Below are 21,034 nucleotides of genomic sequence, written 5' to 3'. Positions count from 1 at the left end.
AAGCATTTTAAACACAATCTGAGTAGCAGCCAAGGCGCTCTAGACATCTTCAAGTTGTAAAAGTACATTTGTTTTACATCTTAAACAATGTAAAGTTTAGGTCATACTTTTGACACTGTAATCTAACGACATGTAATAGTAAAGCTAAACACTGCCATGCAATTTCCAAATGGAACTATTTGCACAGAATGAAGAGGGCGAAGGCAAGATATGAATATTCAGTGGTTACTACTCCAGTAATTAAATTAAAAAATCAGTTGCAATTTTTAACAGCTTCAATCTAAAATGAACACACACTTCCCTTGTATTATACATATGAAAACATGCAGTGTAAGGATATAGCCATCCAGAAATTCTCATGATATCAGTCAGTCAGTACTGGACATGCAGTAGTTTGACATTAGAACTCCAATACATAACATCCTTGTGCTACACTATTGCACAGTAGCTATTTTATTAAATCTTCCACTGCTGCTTTTTATGAAGCTTCTATGCAGCAGTGTAAAGGGACAGTGTTCTTTAAAGAGCGTACTCTCCATAGCACTTGAAAATAGGTAGTTAATGTATTAACATGTCAAACTAATGCCTCAAATAATCAATGTCAGAGGAGCACTCAGAACATTTATGGTGCAACTTACCTTTTCATCTCTAATTTTCTGGCTCCCATACTCAAGGCTTTCCGCAGATCACCAGCTTTTTCACACCATGCTATACATCAACTACAGTTGCTACCTGCCCGATTTTTACCCGGACAGTCTGGGTTTTGGCTTCTGTGTCCGGGTGCCATTTGGGGTTGCCAGCTACTCAGTTTTCAGAGACCTGGCAACTCTAAGTAGTGCCTAGAGGCATTCCATTGTGCTATCTAAACAAAAAGAGTCCCTGCCCTGAAGAGTTTAGTGTATTACTATTCTATTTAAGCCTACCAGTCTCTGACATATTACCTGGAATATTTCAAGGCAACTGTTTGGAGAAATGCATATTTAGGTTATTTGCAGACTAGTGGCAAGTAAGAGAAAAGACAAAAATTTTAATTTGATTTCATGTGTTTGCCCTTTCAGTTTTTTATATAAAAAATTACGTGTCACCGTAAGGAAAGTTTCTGCAGTTTGTGTTTTCCCCTAGATGGACTGAAACAAATTTAACTGTATAGTCATGACTGAAAAACTACCAAGCAGCTGAATTTGCCAAAATAATGCTTTTTTTGCTGCATTAATCAGACTTCTTGTTTCTGTGCTACTTTTTCTCATTTTTTTTTAAAAATTGAGGCATAATTACATCAACTTCTTCACACGGCGGGGGGGGGGGGGAGAGGGGGGAAGAATGGTCCAGTAATTTAAGAGGGGAGCTTGGGCTGTGGAAGACCTGGATTCAGTTCCTGCCCCACACCACAAACATCATGTGTAACCCTGGGCAAGTCAGTCTCTCTGTGCCTTCATTCCCCATCTGTAAAATGGGGATAATAGCACTGCCCTACATGACAGGAGTGTTGGGGTGAGGGGGGTAAATACATTAAAGATTGTGAGATGCTCATATACTGCAGTGATGTGGGGCCATATAAATACCTTAAATAGATAAAAGTCTTATAGTTGTCAAATGAGATATTTAGTAAATGTGAATGTTAAATGTTTTGTTTCCAAGATAGCATTGTCACTTTTTCTCCCAGACTTTGGATTAAGGTTATGAACTACATAACTTCCACCTCTCCTTTCCCCTCTTCTGATATTGAGAGTAGGAGGGAAACAGAGAAGGGTTAAGAATACAAAGAACATAATGATTTTCAGCTGTTTTGTATGTAATATTATGTTGCTCTCCTGCAGATAGGTGTATGTTCATATAAATACAAACATACCATTTCCTTTGCACGGAAGCTATTGTCTGGCTCTGCAGTAATTCACTGAGGTCACACTTATTTACTATCATAGCCACTCAATTGTACTGCCTCACAGTCTCCTAAAACCTTAGCCTGTACAGTTTCTTGTAGTCACAGCCATATTTGCCATTGAAAGTGTTTTACCATCAAAGGATATTGATCTTCAGTTTTGGACTGGCAGTGGATGGAGAAGGGAGAATTCCCACACCTGTATGAATTTTTAGTAACTACTCTTCATTGTTAGGCTGAGATGCGGGCATCATAATTGTCGCTAAAACTGAATTCATAGTGAAATGTGGTGTGCAGTCTTAGGTACTTTTAGGATTCTGCTCCTGGGTTTTTAAATGGCATCAGTAGCCAGAATTGTATTTTATCATGTTTTAGCTGACCAGGAGGTTGCACTTCTTCCTGTCTGACATAGTTGTGGCCTCTGCAAAAGTCAAAACAACCAGGGTGTGGAGAACAGATGAGCCTGATGCACTCTGCCTGATAAGAAATTTAGGTTAGATTTGCTATCTTGATCATCAAGGCCTTTATGGAGCTTTAGCCTGGCTTATCTCAGAAACCACCTCTCTCTCCTTGACCATGACTTACCAAGAAAGCTGTGCTCCACGCAGAAACTGTTGTTAATGTTACCTTCCATGAATCTTGTAAGCTAGTAAGAGTTCAGCCCTTCTTGGTAGCTGACTCTCTGCTACTATCCACTTCATAAGAGATTAAAGCGGCCAAGGCATTTTGCACTTTCAGAACAAAAGACCTATCTGTTCATAATAGATTCCCAACAATAACGTCTTGGGGATGGTATGTGTGTCACTTTCTGGCCTTCAGAGATCAGCTAAAGCTGTATTTTCTCCCCAGAAACGTGTGTCTCTCACATTCTCACTTAGATTGGCACAAAGTGGTGGATTCTCCATCAGTGACCATTGTTAAATCGAGATTGGATATTTTTCTAAAAGGATATGATCTAGGAATTATTTTTGGGAAGACTCTATAGCCTGCTATACAACAGGTCAGTCTAGATGATCACAATAGTCCCTTCTGGCCTTGGAATCTATTAATCTGTGAAGCAAGACATGAAGATTAGTCTTCAAACTCGTTCTTATAATTTTGGATGTCCTTAATGATAGCTGTACTATAAACAACCAGGCATATAATATTTCAATGAAAATACTTTCTCAAAAACACAGTTACACCATTGCATAACACCATGATTTTTGTGCTGGTATGAGTTATTGACTAGGCTTTCTTCTAAAAACAAAATTTGCATGCCACGATGGCATCCATCTTTATAGGTAATCAAAGCACTTTTTAAACCAATGGACCAACATACATCACTGAGAGTGGAAACATCTGGAAATTTTACACTGGTTTAGACCAAACAGTTCCTCTTTCCCAGTCCCATTATGCTTTGTAGTTTTACCCCACATAGTCACTTCTCCTCAAACTCCCATAAACCAACTGGTAATTTAATCCCTAAAATATCATCATTGATGTTTTAAATTCCAGCTATTCACTCTGCAGCACACATATCAAAACTAACTCAGTGGCTTACCATCAAGTTTTCATGAAATTGTGCCTCGGGCTTACCTTTTGCACATATGGTGTGAGTTTGCACTAGGAAACTTTGGCATTTCTCAAATGTTTATAATGGCAGTTATTCCCTCATGGAAAAATTGCAGCAGTGCCAACAAGCTTTGTTTTTCCCTGTTAGCTATGGTGACCGTTAATGTAAAACCAGGAATTTACTAACGGGAGAATTTAAGGAAATGTGGAACTATCGGTACTATACACCAATTAATTTGAGGTCACATTACTGTTAGGATAAGAACTGGCCTCCTGTGTCCCGAATGACTGCTGTGCCTCTGATCTAAATCCTCTCTTCACAACCAATCTCTTAGCTCAAGCCAAGACAGAACTGCAGACTAATTAAAATTAACCTGTATTCCTTCAGAAGAGCCTGCTTTGAGTTAGGGCATTACTATTCACTTTGTCAGGGTTTTGGTCAGGTAACTACCTTTTTTCTAAAACCCAGTTGCTTTGAAAAGTTTGGTTTGTGTAACACCCTATGGAATAGTACCTATTTAGAAGCTATATGAAGCTACACATTTCTGTAGAAAAAGTACAGCTTTAGCTGACCCCAGAAGACCAACAAATCTCCAACAGGGTTCTGTAATGGGTATGGCATCAGTAAAGCTTGTTGGCGATGCCATTATGACACCCGAACCCAAAGTCAGGTTACCGTGAAGAGGTGCTGGGTGATTAATTTGCACCAGCCCCTGCTCATCCGGGGCCACCTCCTGTCTTCAGAAAGGGTCCTTCAGATGATCCAGCAAGCAATGGGAGAGGTGGGAAAATGAATGAGCGACAGGGGCCAGGCAGAGATGGGAAGAGGTGGAGAAGGGAGCACGGCCTTGGGGATGCGGTTACCAGCAATTAAAAAGGTGGCAAACCCTAACACTAGTATAGTATAAAAATTTACATTTTAGTAGCTTTAGAGATGGAAGAACTTGGAAACTGTACCTCAGAATACCCTGAGTTGTAACATTTCAAGAATTTAAAAGTGAGTTCAAGGATAGAAAAGAGAAATAAAATGGTTTTTCCTCCTTTAATTTTTGTTTAATTTTTTTTTTTAAGTTTCAAAATGCTTTGCAACATCTGAAATTGGTTGGAGGGTTATTTTGTAATTTCCTTTGCACCCATCATTTGGAGTATCTGAGCACATTATATAGTTATTATCACTATTTAAATCATACTAAAATCAGAGTTGTTGAGCATCAGCAGCTCACAATAGGGGAAAAAAACCTATTTATTTAGGTACCTAAATGTAGCCATCCAAATTGGAAAATTTCAGCCCATAGCCCTGATACAGGAACTTGGTAATGTATGAAGATTCCAGAACCTGCATAGCATCCCACTGAAGTCAACACTCTGTCCATCCGTGCACATCATGTTGCTGGATCAAGGTCTTTTAGTTTTAAAACCAACCTAAGAATGATCATCCATTAAATCAAATAATGTAGTTCACTTTTTTTTTTACTACATGTTTTACTTCAATTTCCTGGACCAATAGAGAGCTGGCAGAAATCTAATCAAGAAGTTTGGCAAAAATACAGAATTCTGTATCACACTAATATCTCAGTGTGTCATACAATGACTATTAAAATCTCCTTATAACAGAAAATAGATGTAATTAGACAACACAAAATGAATGCAAAACACAAAAGGCTAAAAGCAAAAAAGTACAGAGTGAAAAGATATTTTCTGGTCAAGATATCAATCACAGACCCATTAAATATGAACTGCTTATTTTATTTATTCTAGTAAGTGACTGAACATAAGTAATGAAAATAAGTGAAATTTCCTACTGCTCAGTAACTAGAAATGACTGGGGTTTCACAGACATAAGTGAAGACACAGAAGAAAGACTTTCAGTCCGCAAAGGATCAGAAGTTAACTTTTAAGAAAATGATAAGTGCATTTACCACAGGACTTTTTGCACAAATATACAGTAACAAGAGAAGTTTGTAAACATATTCAGAACACCTCTCACCCTTTAAAAACTTCTTTCCAGTTGGCTGAAAACAGGTGAACATCATTATATGTGCATCTAATAAACTTTAGTCACGACTGCTATACCTGAATACTTGGAATTAATCCTTTCTAAATAAATGGAATAGCCTTAACTTCTACCACAGCCCAATTAGCAGCAATAAGGAATTCAGCCCCCCTTTATGGTAATGATCTTATATTTACATTTCCTCAAATAGATCCCAGAGAACATCTGAAACTTTACTAACAGGTTGGGGTAGGGGATTGCTTCAATCATCCAGCAATGATACAGAGCCACCTCTGGGGTTAACCACTTACAACTTTTCACCACAGTATCAGACAGGAAGCGGAGAATACCGTGTCACAATGTAGTATTTGTCCACTAGGTCAACAAAGAGTCAGCCCTTGAGAAAGTATGGACCTGTCCCATTAACGTATCTGTAATAGAACCAGGTAGTGATTCCATTAGAGAACGGAGAGCCATTGCAGGTGATAGAGGCCCAGCTCTTCAGATCACCCCACTTAAAAGGTTGTGTGCTGCACTAAGCACTAGCTGCAGCTCCCGTGTGAACTTTTAAGTGAACCAAGTACAGAGCATTGCAATAATCCAGCCAGGAGGAAAGGAAAATGTGGACCACACTGTAGCCAGTTCCTTGTCTGACAGGCAGCCAGGCTAGAAGGCGGCACTTCTGGTGATTGTCACTGAGCACCCAAGGTCAGCAACCGAGTCTAGCAGGATCTCAAGGCTGCACATTATCTTAATGCATTTACCCAGTAGTAGTTCTTATGAAAGGGACACTCAGAGCTTTGTGCCACCAACATATTGCTGGTACAGGAGATATCGTGAAATGATCTGGGCTATCACTTGTACATCAGTGTTAAATAAGAGCAATGCAAGGATTAAACCCTGGGACTCCACAGTGCTGGGAGGAGAAGCAGCTGCCCATTGTGACTCTGTCAGACCCTTTAACTCTCCAAATACAAGAGATTCTACATTTGGATAAGAAGTCTATTTTACACAAGCTCTGTTTGTCACATCAAGTCATTCTAGATTAAAATTATGGGGGAAGAGAGGCCACAGAATGAACAAACAAGAACTTGCGCAATATCTGCCTTGCAAGTAATAAGAGTCACTGTCATAATACATATAGATCAAACCACCCAGCTTTAAAAAGTTTAAAAAGCTTACTCTAGCCTAGCAAGTGTCTTTTTTTATATCAATGATTCTAGGCCAAATTCAATTAACCTATGCTACGATACTTACCAACAGCGTATGTTCTAGTCAGACTAGTCTGATTCAGAGCATGTATGCAGCTTGTCACTCCAACAAGCACACAGAAGTAAATAAATGTCACATTTTCCCCCCTTCTCAACCTCCCATGTACACTTATCTGTATAAAAATGAAGGATTAAGCATCAATAGATATCTTTAAGAAGTATGATAGCTGAAGAGAAATTAAGCTGGCATGATGACATTTTTGAACCCCTAAGCTCTGCATGATGTTGGACAGACAGGGATGAACACTCCAGGCCCGGAAAAATAGACTCTTGTTGTGAACAAATAAGCGAATAAAAAACAAAATATTCTTCCCTCTCCTTGTCTTCCTACAAAAAATATGATTTTCAAAAAGACAGCAAACTCTATAATCAATAGTTCTGTAATGGAACCATTTAGAGCTCTAGCGATATAAACTGAACAGATGTATTACTAATACATTTCTAGACTTCTTTCCAAAACAATAGATGAACTTCAAAATGCAGTTTGTCATCTTATATCTGCCATAAAAATCAGCCTATGTACATACAGGCATCAACAAATAAATAGCCACAATACTTACCAAGGAGCTAAACTATGCATGAAACAAGGCAGTTTCCATCCACAGTGGAAACACTTCAGAATATGAGTAAGTAGACATACGTCTAGTCTACATTACCACTGTCTTGCCTGCATTTTCCTGATATACAATTATAAAACCAAAAAATGTTACCATACAATACGTACATTTTCAGAAGTCAGTTTACAACATCAGATGTGACCTTCATGTTGTCCTTGGTAATAACATTTTATACTCCTCATATGCTTCGCTTCCCAACTGCCACAGAAACTGATAAAGCCAAGTCTTTAACTTACCTCCAAGAATTCTTCTCATTTTCAGACAACTCTCTTCACCACTTCTTTTTTAAACCTATTTCTCATATTAAATTTCCTTTATCTAAAAAGGAAAGAATTATCTCCCGGAATATATAAGAGGTGATAATACATCTCAATAGCCTTTAAAGCGGCTACACTTATAAACATGCATAGACATATATTTGCAACTTTCAGCATGCACATATCAGCCAAATGGCATCAGACCTGAAGTTTTGTCTGCTCCCAGCTACTACAAGCGAGTGTGATGAGCAGCAATGAGGTGTACAGAAACAGCAGTGGCTCCTGGCCCATAGCACAGTAAGAAGAAAATATGATGAAAAACTAAATGGGACCAAAGTCTATAGAAGACAAAGTTAAAAAACCCACACTAAGTGGTGGAAGCAAGAAAAAAAATAATGAGAATTTAAAGGGGTAAATACACTAAACAGCCTAGGAGGGGAGAGGAATGAAAGAAAAGAGCAATGTTTCCTGGGTTTATTGCAGCACAAGCAGGTGCCATTAAAAATCTAAGTCTGAAGTGAAGAGATGGCCAATACTGAAGTAGGAAAATCATTACTAATGTTGGTTACTTTCATTTATGCTAGATTACAATAAAGATTAAAAAGAAGCCATCTCTCCACTACATTCACAGTGTTTGCTTACATAAATACCTTGTTTAAATTGAACAGGTATCAGTTTTAGTACCTGCTAGCTGTTGGCTCTAGATTTAGCTCTTCTTATCTGAGTTAGTTCCCAAGAGGCTGACAGTGTAAATCAAATGAGTTCCCATGCATTGGTCTTGGCAATAATACTATTGCCACAGTCTGAATGTGTAGAGTGCTAAGTATTACTTAGGTCATTGTCACAGGCCCTCAGCCTGCAAGAAGATGGGCTAGTGCAGACCCCTCTGCTTGCACCAAATCTTAATGACTACAGGCACTCTAACTAGTCGTTTTTCTTTACTCTTTATTTTTGTAATATTCACTAAGTAGATCAAGAAGAGTATTTAATTCTCCACAGGTTATATGCACCCTCCATTTGGCAAACTGATATTTGTTGTTGTATTTCTGATAAATATGGCATCTTATTTTACTTTTTCATTCAGACACGAGCATCATAACTACATCAATACAACCCTGATAACAGAGCATTGTTAAAGTACAGTGGCAAACAGATGGCTTATGCTACATGTACAATGTTACTAAAAAAGGTCCAACAGTGTTATCCCACAAAAACAAAACTGGATTTTTTAATTTCTCTCACCTACACAGGTGAATTAAAACACAAAGAGTATTCAGTATAGAGGGAACATTAATCTGCACTGCACTGCTTCCAAGTCACAGTGACTTCAATGGGATGCCATGCCAGTGCAGGGCTCCACTTTAGCACATCCTGTTAAAAGATCAGGATCTAGATTACATCAACATTTCACCTTCTTTAAAATGCTAATGTTCCTTTGAGTAATTAAAAAATAATCCTTTATATTAGTAGGTCAACCGTGAAGTAAAAACAATAATCAATTTTATCTTTAAAGATACTGAATTCCAAGAGCATCTTCTCTAACTAACATAATACATTAATCCTGAAAGCTGCCAAGCAACTGAAATTCATATTTTTGAGTAAGCAGAAATTGTGCATCTCAGGCTCAGGCCCTAAGAATTTGTAAAACATTTATGTAGTCCTCATGAAAGTAAGTAATAAATAAAATGTCAAACAAATTATTAAAAAAAATATAGAGACAAAAAGCTGTGTAAGGGACCATATTGCTTTAAAAATCCGTTTCTTTCCTAGTTACCTATCGATTCACAAGGTCTGCCTTCCAGCAAGTGCCAAGAGCATCTCAAACACCTAACTGGTTGAAGGAATATAGTTCTCAGCTCTATTTAAAGTGAAGTCCTTCTCTAAAATGTTACTGTAAGCGTGACATGCAGCTCCACATTTATTGTCTCTCTGTAATTCCGGGTCAAATTTACTCACTTTACAAGATGTTTTTCTAGCAGTCAGTCCTCAACACAGGATCTGGGTGTTAAGTTGGACTCTTTGCTATGCATGAATCACCACCAGTAATTAAGAGTCTGTAAGTCAAATTCTGTATTGTTATTAACAGTGGTATCTCACGGTCACAACCCATGTATCTACACCTTGGAGATGCAGGAGCATATGTGAGGGCAGAATTCCAGTTCCACTGGACCTCTTTGCATTTTTAATCAATATTTAAAAACAAACTTGGGCAAGAGTTAAAAAAGTGATTTGTGATTATGGGTGTTCAAATTAAGATCTTAAAGAAGTTGGATTTTTAGAAAGTGCTGAGATCCCACCAGCTAAAAGAGGATGTCTCAAGGACAGCACAACCTTCCCCCCCAAATAAAAAATAAAAAAATCACAGCCACTTCTGAAAAATCTTGTGCTAAAATATTACAACTAAAGTCAATATAAAACAAAGATATATTAAAAAATCATAATGCCATGAACAAAGTAAAAATGAGAGAGATGAAAAAGTGATGAATGATGAAGCATATCATGTGATATAACAAATAGCAAAACACCATTTGACAGCCTCTGAATAACCATTATATTTGGAACTATTTTGTAGGACACCTGTTAGTCATGTAGTTCAAGAAATGAAGCCCAAAAGTCCTCATATTCATGTAGCTCTTTCCATCATTTGTAAACACTGCTGAGGCTGCCATTTTACCTGTACACCTCTGTGCCCAAAGCCCCATGTGAAACTGAAATGAAGTAATGAGAAGGAGATAGCTGGAGGAGCAAAAATGGGTGAGCACAGGAGAGAGAGAGAGAGAGAGAGAAAGTGAAGAAGAAGGGGTCAGAGGAGAAAGGAGTCATCATAAAACAATATTGATTTATGACCACTCCTTCTGGCCCAAGCATCCATTTATTGGTTAAGACCTATAATTACAAGTCCTACTTATACACCACAGTGCTTTAGAAAGTTCCTGTTAACAATCTCATATATACACATTAAGGAGTATCATCGACCTGACACACAAGAGATTACAGGGCCACATATAATCACACAGAAAGAGGCAACATGGTTTTGTGCATAGGGCACAAGATTGAGATGCAGGAGACTTGGGTTCAGTTTCTGGTATTACCATTGACCTGCTGTGTGATTTTAGACAAGACACTTCACCTCTCCATATATGTTTCCCCTCCCACTTTTTGTCTGTTTTGTGTATTTAATCTGTAAACTTCCTAGGAGACAGACTGTGTCTTCCTGGCAGGGCCGGCTCCAGACCCTAGCGCGCCAAGCGCGCGTGTGGGGCGGCATTTTAACGGGAGGGCGGCAGGCGGGTCCGGCGGACCTTCCGCAGTCATGCCTGCGGGAGGTCCAAAGGAGCCGCGGGACGACCGGACCTCCCGCAGGCATGACTGCGGAAGCTCCACCGTAGGCGCGGGACCAGCGGCACGTCTGCGGGAGGTCCCGCGAAGGCGCGGGACCGGCGCCCGGCAGCGCGAGTGGCGCAGCGCGCCGCCCTGCTTGGGGCGACGGAATTCGTAGAGCCGCCCCTGCTTCCTGGGTGTCTGTACAGTGCCTAGAGTTCAGTTGAGACCAGTGGGAGCTAGCTCAATTGAAACAACAATAGCAACGTCCTTTGAAGATGTCCTTTGCTGAGTCAGTAGCTCTTTATAAATCTTAAATGATTCTCACCATTTGATTTTTTAGCGAGCTTCAGATCCAGACCTATTCCTTTAAACTCCCATTTCCCCCCCCCACCCTATTGCTTTATAATGACGAGGAACTAGAGAGCAAGAATCAGAAGGGAGGGTATTTTGATTCTTATTCTGTGGGCTCAATCCTGAATGGTTCTGAGCATCTTGGCAATAATCCAAGAAAACACTTACGATTCTGCAAGATACTGCACACTCTGGCAGGATCAAGCCCTGTATGGATACCTTGAAGAAAACTGCTCTACACATCAGCAGTGCATTTTGCTTGGATTCCTTTATTTTTTTCCAACTGTTTATGATATTACTGTTCTGAGCTACTCTTCTGTACTTTATACATGGGATTTTACTATTGCTTTTGCTGATTTGCGTTTTTCCTCTTTCATTTCTCTCATCGGGGAATGGCAGAACTGAGAAGGTGGCGGGGAAAAGCAGGGGAATAGGTGGCAAAATTATTCTTTCCCTCTTCATCTCCAAATGAAGCTATGATAGAATTAATTTAAGCAGCATATATATTACTTGCAGTGCTTACAGCTCTGACACCACAAGAAGTTTGAAGATTCTGGAGACAGGCCCAAGTGATTCGCCAAAAACCTAAGTCTCCTGAAGTTAAGCAAGAACATTACTACTCCAAAAGGTGAAGCAACTGTGAGACACTAAGGGGAGAGGGAATGCCACAGACCCTCACTCACAGGAATGAAGAAATTATTCTGGGTTGAGGGGTAGACTGAATGGGGAGAAGTTGTTGATGTGTGGGAGAGGATCAGTAGGTGGGAGGCATTAAATGCATACACAATTACTGAGAGAGGGAGCAAGATTAATAATAAATTATACTAAAAAAATGTAACAGGTTACCTGCTGGCATAAGCAGATGTAGCTTCACTGAAGACAATCAGCTTACTTATACAGTAATGTGGCCTAACAGGTTTACATTAAATACCACTGACAAAGACGAAATGCGCACCAATGCATACAGACCACATAGGGCTCTATCCACCACGGACACCCCATCTAGAGGGTGAATACTGAGGATCTTAGTGTAGATGTGCACTAAGTGAACATATGAAAGTATGTATGAACATGGTGATGTCACCATGCTGATGTGTGTGAACTAAAGAGACCAGAACCAACAGGTCAACATGCCTGGATCCTGTTTCAAATTGGCTTTTTTTTTTAAAAAAAAGTCATGATGACTATATTAAAGATAACTGTTAATACTGAAGCAAAGAGAAACTTTTTTTTTTTTAAAAGATGATTTGTGCTCCCCTTTTTAACTTTATATAAAATTTCATCTCAGATTCCTTTGGAAGACTTACAACTTTCGATAACTTACAAGTAGAGAGAAACACTTATGTTTGGAGTTATCCTGTTACATTTGTGCTAGTAACATCCAAACATACTTTGTAGAAACATTAAAAACATCTGACTAGAGAAAAGCATGTCTAACTGCTGAAGCACTTTCTCTTAAATGCATTAAAAATGACATCCAGACTTTAACCAAGTTTAAACGTCTGAGTAAATTCCTGTGCCTAATTAGAACCATCTTAGGAAACAGATGATCAAAGCTACCATAGCTTGTCTCTTCAGACGACATAGTCCAACCTGGATCTATCCTTTTAATAAAGACTGGTAAATACCAGACTGCAAAATTCAGTGGTATCATCATTCACATATGGAATAGCAGATTTCCTAAATTACTCAATCTCACCCTTAACGACAGAGAGACAGTCTGTACACTTGGTAAAACCATCACAGCAAAGAGGACATCCTCTTGTCCACCCCCTTCTCATGCACACAGAGGAAAGATTATAATAAGAGATAAAGTGCTTTTTATGATCAAATGAGGTCCACTGGATTTAGAGCAGAGAAGGTGGTACAAAGTTTTACGATTAATGGACCTTCCCTGAGATGAGATATACCGGTAAATTAAACATCAATTTCTTAATTTTAGCATCTATATTAAAATACTGAGAAAGATTTAGAATGGAATGGACCATGGGATAGAACCTGCAATAGAACTTTAACAGCCTTAATGACCAACACTAATCAGATTTTACAATTACTGTGCCACACAAAAGGTTTTAAATCCTGCCTGGACAAAATGTACAGTTGAATAGGAAGAAAGAGGGCTGCTTCTCTTTCAGGATTTGCCTCCGGCTGTTTAGAAGAAGAAAGTATAGTTTAAACAGTATCCGAGCCAACCACAGAAATAACAAAATCAAACACGTGTCTACCTTTTTCCACTTCAGATCAACTCTAAAGACTCATTACACTTAAACCAAATTCAAGTAGTCTTTAACAGCTGTATACAGATTTCTCTAACACAATCATCACCGCTTGAGATTGAATGTTGAAACTACTGTCTACTGGAGAATGTTGTTCTTCTCCCCTTTGAATAGTGTATTTCTCTTCTTGGGAAACAAGGCCATGACGACATTCTTCATTTCTGTACTCTACATTCTCCTTCTTTTTAACAAGCCTGCCCTGCCTCACCTCCTTTTCTCATTTGAAATCCAAGGTTGTCTCAGAGAGAGAGAGAGAGAGACAGAGACAGACAGACTTGGCAGAATTTGATTTTTTTTTTTTTTAATAATTTCAGATATTGGTTTACTTGTAAGCATTTTTTATTTGTATTGATTTAAATGTTCACAGTTATGGAAAATTGGGGAGGGGAGAAAATTATTTAATGACAACAGACTGATATTCAAAAAGTTAAAGCTTTATAACTATTAAAACACAATTTGTCAACAATGCATATCAAAATATATTAAAAAAATCCTTAAAATCAAACTCTTATAAGTTCTCAGGTATTTTTCTTACTTTGACTAACTGTAAATTTCAATTATCAACAGATATATTTTTCATCAGTGTGTGTATAAAGTGAAATCAAAGTTCACAGACATTTATTGATAAACATCTAATCCTTCCAAGCCTACATATATACACAACTTTTAGTACTGGAAGAGGGGAGGAGGTGAAAAGAGCAATATAAACACACTGTCCTCAGGAAGTACAATACTGTCCATTCCCAGCTTAGTATATCATTTACGCAGGACTTTTGGACTGTTTTTGTTAAAATTCTGTATTTTTTCTTTTTGTTTTCAATTTTCATTTATCAAATGACAAAACTAGGTTTGAAAAAGTTTATACCCGATGTACAAAAATGTGTGTTTTTCCCATAAGATGCACAAAACACTAGCAGTGCATTTCAGAGAGACAAAAGCCTATAGTGAAAATGTAAATTTTGATAAACAGAATGGTTCTGATTTTCAGAAGTGCTGAGTACTCTAGAAGCCCAGCAAAGTCAGTAGGAGTTGTGGATTCTTGGCAACTCTGAAAATCAGATTTAGGAGGCCCCAAATTCTAGTCTTCCATGAGAGTTTTGCCTGAGTAAGGACTATTTTAATGGGCCTAATTAGAAACAATTGATCTCAGGACTTTTTGGACTATCAACACTTTTTTTGCAGTTTGATCATTGAGTATGCTGTATTAGTTTTAAAATCAGTGATGAAGCTCAAACCAATCCTGGTTAATCCAAGACATGATCTGAGAGGCAGTCAAATTAGCCCTACACCACATAATGTTGAGGCAACTGTTATGCAACAGCATGAACAAAATGTTTTATTCACAAAGTAGTGTAGCACCAGCTGACAAGAATATGGTCTGCACAACTCCTACTTGAAGTATTTCTTGTAAAACCATGTTTAAGTCCCTTTTCCTGTCCTAAATTTACCAAATTAGTTAAATGTTGTGTGTAATTATATAATCTGAGAATAAATCTTAAAAAATAAAAATATTGAAAATGGAGCATTTATAGTTGTAATTGTTAGAAAGATGGTCAGGAAATTTTTCATTTTTGCCAGTGCAATGCCTTTTCCTAGTTATCTGCCTTATGAGTCCTCCTCTCTACATTTCAATTAATATATGTCATATTATTGCAGTCTAGATATTTATTTTAAACTTTTATTGACAAAATTAAGTCTGAAAGTTTTAGAGGATTAATACCAAACACAGATTAAATGACACCTTTGGAAAATAAAGAATTATTATAGATCTTGATGTATAATTCAATTTCCAATCCCTGTAGCTCTAGTTGATGAAGAAACCCATTATTCTACAATACAAATTACCAAATCTCAAATATATGCCAAGTATACTGATAACTCATACTTTTGGTATTGGAAATACGTTCCCCATGTTAGTTTCAGTTTAGTTTACAATAATTTCAGGCTTACAGATGACAGAATAAACTATTTTATGGATATATATGTATTTCTATTCAATAAACTGAACCCAGCACAAATGTAATCTGATGAGTAAACTTCTCTATTTTCTAATTTAAAAAGAGAAATGTTTTCACCTTCCTTTCAGATTTTTGCTCCCTCAGCTAGCTCTGCAACAGCAAACTACCAGACACTATTCAACTATATGCTGACATCAATCCATGATGCTGAAGCAAAAAATGTTTCAGTATGAGGACCTTTACAAATTGAATCTATAAAACAACAACTTCCATTTAAAAACAGGACAAAAAAAGTTTGCCAAATGGAAATGGACAGATATGAAGGAAAGACATTTAAGTGGATATCAGAATATTACACAACAAAAGCCAGAAGGGGGGTTTGTCTGTTACAACTTTAAAAGTTGGGAATGTGAAGAGAATCAGTGTTAGAGGATCTTCAGGGATAACTAAAACTAATTAAAAACATCAGTAAAAACACCATAACGTTTCAGAAGGCTGATCATCATTAGCCAAGTGTAAACAAATTAAAACACCTAGAAATTGAAAAGTTAGTTGATATCATTTAATTTAACAATATAAAACCACAGGAATTTCAGTTGTTTTCCTTTTTGGCTTTGGCTGAGTAATCCTGTTCCATTTTTTAATTAAAATCAGAGATGCTGCCAGCATCAGGATGTGCTCATTTCATGCATGTGTGTTAATGACAGTTTTGTTCTAGCAGGGACAACCTCCACGCAATAATATAATGTTGGTGTTAAATTGGACCAGTCAGTCATCTATTTGGACAAATATGGCAGCATTTTTGGTTTCTATCAGTTACTTCAAACTTCATAACATTCATTGTTATTTAATTCACTTTGTTTCATTGCTGGTTGAAATGGAGATTTAAACCTTGTACACTAAAAAAACCTACTGTTAGGAATCTGAATGCAAAAATGTGTGTGGTGACTACTGAGTGACCCATCTGTATAATGACTCTCTTTTATGGGCCCCACTCTTGCTCACATTAACTGAGGGGGAAAAATTATATATAATATCAGAAACTGGAAGCCAGTCTTTAACCTACTCCCTTTTCTAACCACGATCTTAATTTATGATCAGATAATTAGACAAGAAACAGAACCCAGCTTATAAGATTTTAAATGGTTTCAACACATTGCTTCAAAACCTAAAAGGTTTTTCCTAGTGGTTAAATAAAATTGTTGTTTATAGCACCACAGGTATACATGGTACTTCATAAGCATGAAGATCCAGCTCCTTACCCATCCTCAGATGCCTTCCTCTTTCTGCCTACACAAACTTTACATTTGTGTCTGGATTAATGTTTTAGATACTTATGAATTTCCTTTCTGTTACAACTAAAACTTTAGGCATTGAAACACACACAAAAATGTAATACACTAAATCCCACTAGGATTCCAATAGAACCTTGCACACAATTAGTAGTTCATTACTAATGGAAAGAGCTACAGAAAAATTATGAGTACCATGAATTTCAAAGTTAAGGCCAGATATAAAACTGCTTCCTTTGCTATCACTCCTCATTGTAGAGGTATGTTTAATCTCTGTGCAGATGGCTATTACATTACCAGTCTGTAGCAAAGGAAAATATATTCTCTCTAGAAGCACATTAGTTACATTAATACTCATACAAATACTGTAAATCTAGACACTTTTAGTTGATGCCTATATACTTTAGACAGTCTGCCTGATAACCACGTTAAGAGATTTTGCTGACTGCAGTGTTTCAAATGGTTAGGCATGACAGAAAGAACTTACACCAGACCTAATTCATACACTCTCATCCAAGAAACTTTAGGTTCAAACATTTAAAAAAAAAAACACTCCAGCTGGAGTTGATTAGCTTCTCAATTTTCTATTAACTATATCAACTACAGTCAGAACACAGTAACATAAATACCTAAAATGCTTGTACTTCTATCAGCACACTAAAATGCTTTCCAAGTGTGACAAAAAGAAAGGAAAAAAAAAAAGATTGTGTGCATTCAATATTTGTTCCACTATGTACCAAACTCAATTTTTCTTCATGGACTCCCAGCAGATCCATTACTTTCAAAGTAGCAGACCAAGTGACTGTTTAATGAAGCGAGCTTTAAGTCAAACAAATCAAAATGAATAGCAAGATGGGACAGATGACTTATAGCCAAGCATGAATACTTAATTCTGCTTGGTAGGGAAATCATTCTGAAAAGAAAAAGATCACTGTCCTTGGCTAGCATTGTCTTGGTTCATCACGGAATTCAACTGGCTGAAGTGATTCTCTCCTTGTGCCTCCCTCTACCCCTCCCCTCAAAAAACCCCCAAACTCTTGCCATAACAAGTTGCCAAACTGAGAGATGTAGAAAGATATTAGACCGAGTAAGAGAATCCAGACACACACAAGGAGGGTGGGGTTACTGTTGAAGTGTCCCAATGACAGTGGAGAAGCTATGGACTCAAAAGCCGGGGAATAATACTTAAAGGTAATTGATGCATATGGGTTTCCAGGGCCCTCTCTGGGTGCCCAGCCCCTCCCACCCTCAGTCTATCCAAACTGTGGATCCCCTTCCCTTGCTATGCGTCTCCCCCTTCCCGCCCCTTGAACATTGTGAGCATCCACATTAACCCAAGCAAGGCTCACACTGAAGAGTCCCCTGCAGGAAAGTCTCCCAGGACAGGCAGCAACCTGGTCCCTGCCTAACCGAAGCGTAGGTCGAGCACCTGCTCCTGCCCCTCGTAGGGAAGCCAGGGGGCTGGTGTCCCTTACAAACTCCCCGAGGCACAGACGGGGCTCACCCCCCGGCCCCTCCTGCTTTTCACACCCCCTGCCCCTCCTGCTTTTCACACCCCCACCCCCATGCCCAACCCTTGTACCTGCGCCCCCTGGCATCTCCTCCCCGAGCATCCCGAGCAGCCCAGGCAAAGTTGGCTGCAAAGTTCCAGGCTCTCCCCCGCGGCTGGCGGGAGCAGACGGGGCGGGAGCGGGGACCCCCAGCTCGCTTACCCATGGCTCGTTCTCCTCCCTCGGTGCCTGCGCTGCCTCCGGTGCGGGTCGCGGGCTGCTCAGCGGCGGCCTTCTCGTGCCCTCTGCCCGGCTCCCCCGGGCGGCGCTGCGCGGCGGGGCTGGAGGCGGCGAGCTCAGGGGGCAGCGGCTGCAGCGGCTCACACACACTGGCCGGCTCCGCTCGCCTGCGGCTGTGCCGGGGAGGAGGGGGCGGGGACAGGCAGCCGCCTGCCGGGGCTGGGGAGCCAGAGGGAGGCAGGAGCGGGCGGGAGGCAGCCCCCACCCCCGCTCACACAGGCAGGGGGGCGAGAGGGGCTGCAGTGCCCCCGGAGTGAGGGGAGCCCGCGGGCTGGCTGCTCTGTGGCAGGGTTTTTTTTGGGGGGAGGGGCAGTTATGTGTAATGCAGATAACACTCTGGGGCAAGCCCCCCTTTTCCCACTCTACCTCCCTGCAGTTATAACAGTGCCCCCCACCCTGTTTTCTCCCCCAGCATAGATTTCAAATCATGGCAGCTGTGAAAGACATCTGATTTCCCTGCCCCCACCTTTCTGTGCTTTACATGTCATCTACCTAGCTCCTCATACCTTCCTCAACACTTCCAGCGCCTGGCCCTAAATGTCTAATAATCTCACCAGCCCCACACTGTGTTTCCTCTCCTCTATTTGTCCTTCGGTTTGCCTTGTGGTTACACAGACAAGCTATTTTCCTCCATCTGCACAGTGCAGAACTTAGAGGCTGCCAAACTGGCCTAGTTTAAGGTCCCCATCCTGTTCCCATTGCAGATTCCCCATTGATTTTAACAGGAGTAAGACTCAGGCCTTTTATGAATGAGATTTCCAAGAAGGATTAGTGAGAGATAATTAAAGGTTTTACTGAAGAACACACTGCAAAACTCAACATAGTAAGAGTGAGAACCTTTTTTAAAGAAAAAAACTCCTGCTTTAAAATAGCCTAGTTTAAAGCAATTGCCCTAAAAGACCATATTTACATAAAAGTTTCCTCCATATTCTGGGAAGGATACTATTCTAGTTCAGCCCCTGAACTGGAACTGACGTGGTTGGATTCAATTCCTGGCTCGACCACAGACTGCCTGTGAGACTTTAGGCCATAATTTTTTTAATTGATTTGGGGTGTCTCTGTTTGTGAGTCCCCAAATTTGAGACACCATGGGCCTAATTTTTGGAAATGCTGAGTACCCATGGCTTCCATTGTCTTCATTTGGAGTTGTGGGTGCTCTGAGAATCAGGCCCAACATGTCTCAAATTGGGTACCGAAAAATTAAGGCGCCGAAAAAAAGTGGACATTTAAAAAAATGTTGGCCTTACTCTCTCAGGCCAAGATTTAAAAAAAAGTTAGGCACCTAAATCAGTGGCCTGATTCCAAATAAATGGGAGCTGATGGGCACTCAGCATTTTTTAAATATCACCCTATTTCTGTTTCAGTTCCCCAGCTGTAAAATGAGGAAAACAATCCTTATTTGCCTCACAGTAATTCTGAGGTGCTAAATTTATTAATGTTGTGCTCAGATACTACAGCATTGGGGTGCCATTGAAGTACCTACATACATATTTATTAAATGGCTTTGAAACTCAGGTTTAACAAATGATAAATGCAAACATATTTATTCTGCCTGATGTGGACAGAGGCTAGCTTTGTTTACAGTAAAACATTTTAAATAAATGATATACGCTCACCTCTGTTCTAACAAAATTATGCTCCATCCACACTCGCATGCTTTTGCTTGCAGTAACTCATTTTTAAAAAATCCATGTTTAAATAGTTTCCTAACACTTGGGAGAAGATAGTGAAGAAGGGGCCCACAGAAGTGAGACTTGGTAGGACTGAGACCTTCAAATGGCTTTCCCCTTTCTGGGAACTGCACCAATAAAACCCTTTTGTATCTAGATATTGTCAGAGCCTCAAACAGTGTGGGCAATACACAAAGTGCCATAGTGCTGCAGTACCTGCACACCACTGGGTAAGATAAGGACAAATTGGAAGCTTTAACTTTTAGTTTACTTGCTTTTATGGACTGCATTTTAAGATAATTTGATGGGATCCGCAAAGGCACTTAAGCACCTAAGTCCTGTTTTTAGGCATCAGTGTGATCCACAAAACTCCCACTCAGCTGCCACCTATCCCCGTAGGCACCTAAATTCACTTGGTATCCAGGGGCTTGTCTACACTGGCAATTAACAGTGCTGCAACTGTCTCACTCAGGGGTGTGAAAAAACACCCCCCTGAGCACAGCAAGTTTCAGCGCTGTAAAGTGTCAGTGTAAACTGCCCCAGCGCTGGGAGCCACGCCCCTCTTTGAGGTGGGTTTTTCAGTGTTGCCAGTGTAGACTAGCCCTAAGTTTTTGCTCTGGGCATGCACCCTGCAGCCTCACTCACTGGGTGCTTGTCTCCTGCCTGAGTATGTGCACTACTGCCTCAGCCCCTGAGCAATTCACAAACTGAGGAAGATAGGCATTCTGTCACCAAAGTCACGTGTGGGTCCCAACACAGTAGCTGGCCTCTGAGCACGTGATCAAAATGGAAGCCTGAAAGA

At 39.7% G+C, this 21,034-nt stretch overlaps 1 protein-coding gene across 4 annotated transcripts in view; it reads right to left on the bottom strand.

The window, feature by feature from the left end:
* The window catches only part of GPM6B (glycoprotein M6B), a 139,302-nt gene extending 120,382 nt beyond the window's left edge, over positions 1-18,920 (bottom strand). The window contains exon 1 of one of the 4 annotated variants that reach the window (XM_045029970.1): positions 18,485-18,920. In XM_045029970.1, the coding sequence (XP_044885905.1) occupies positions 18,485-18,488 (4 nt within the window). In that variant the 5' untranslated portion in view covers positions 18,489-18,920. Of the gene's footprint in view, positions 1-18,354; positions 18,401-18,484 lie in introns of those variants that run through there. The other 3 variants (XM_045029800.1, XM_045030136.1, XM_045030056.1) reach the window with 3 other exon arrangements.
* Positions 18,921-21,034: the final 2,114 nt, after the last annotated feature.

Source organism: Mauremys mutica, chromosome 1 (assembly GCF_020497125.1).
Source record: "Mauremys mutica isolate MM-2020 ecotype Southern chromosome 1, ASM2049712v1, whole genome shotgun sequence".
In the NCBI taxonomy this organism is placed as follows: Eukaryota; Metazoa; Chordata; order Testudines; family Geoemydidae; genus Mauremys; species Mauremys mutica.
Note: the sequence above shows the minus strand (reverse complement) of the source record. Positions and strands in the feature narration are given on the sequence as shown.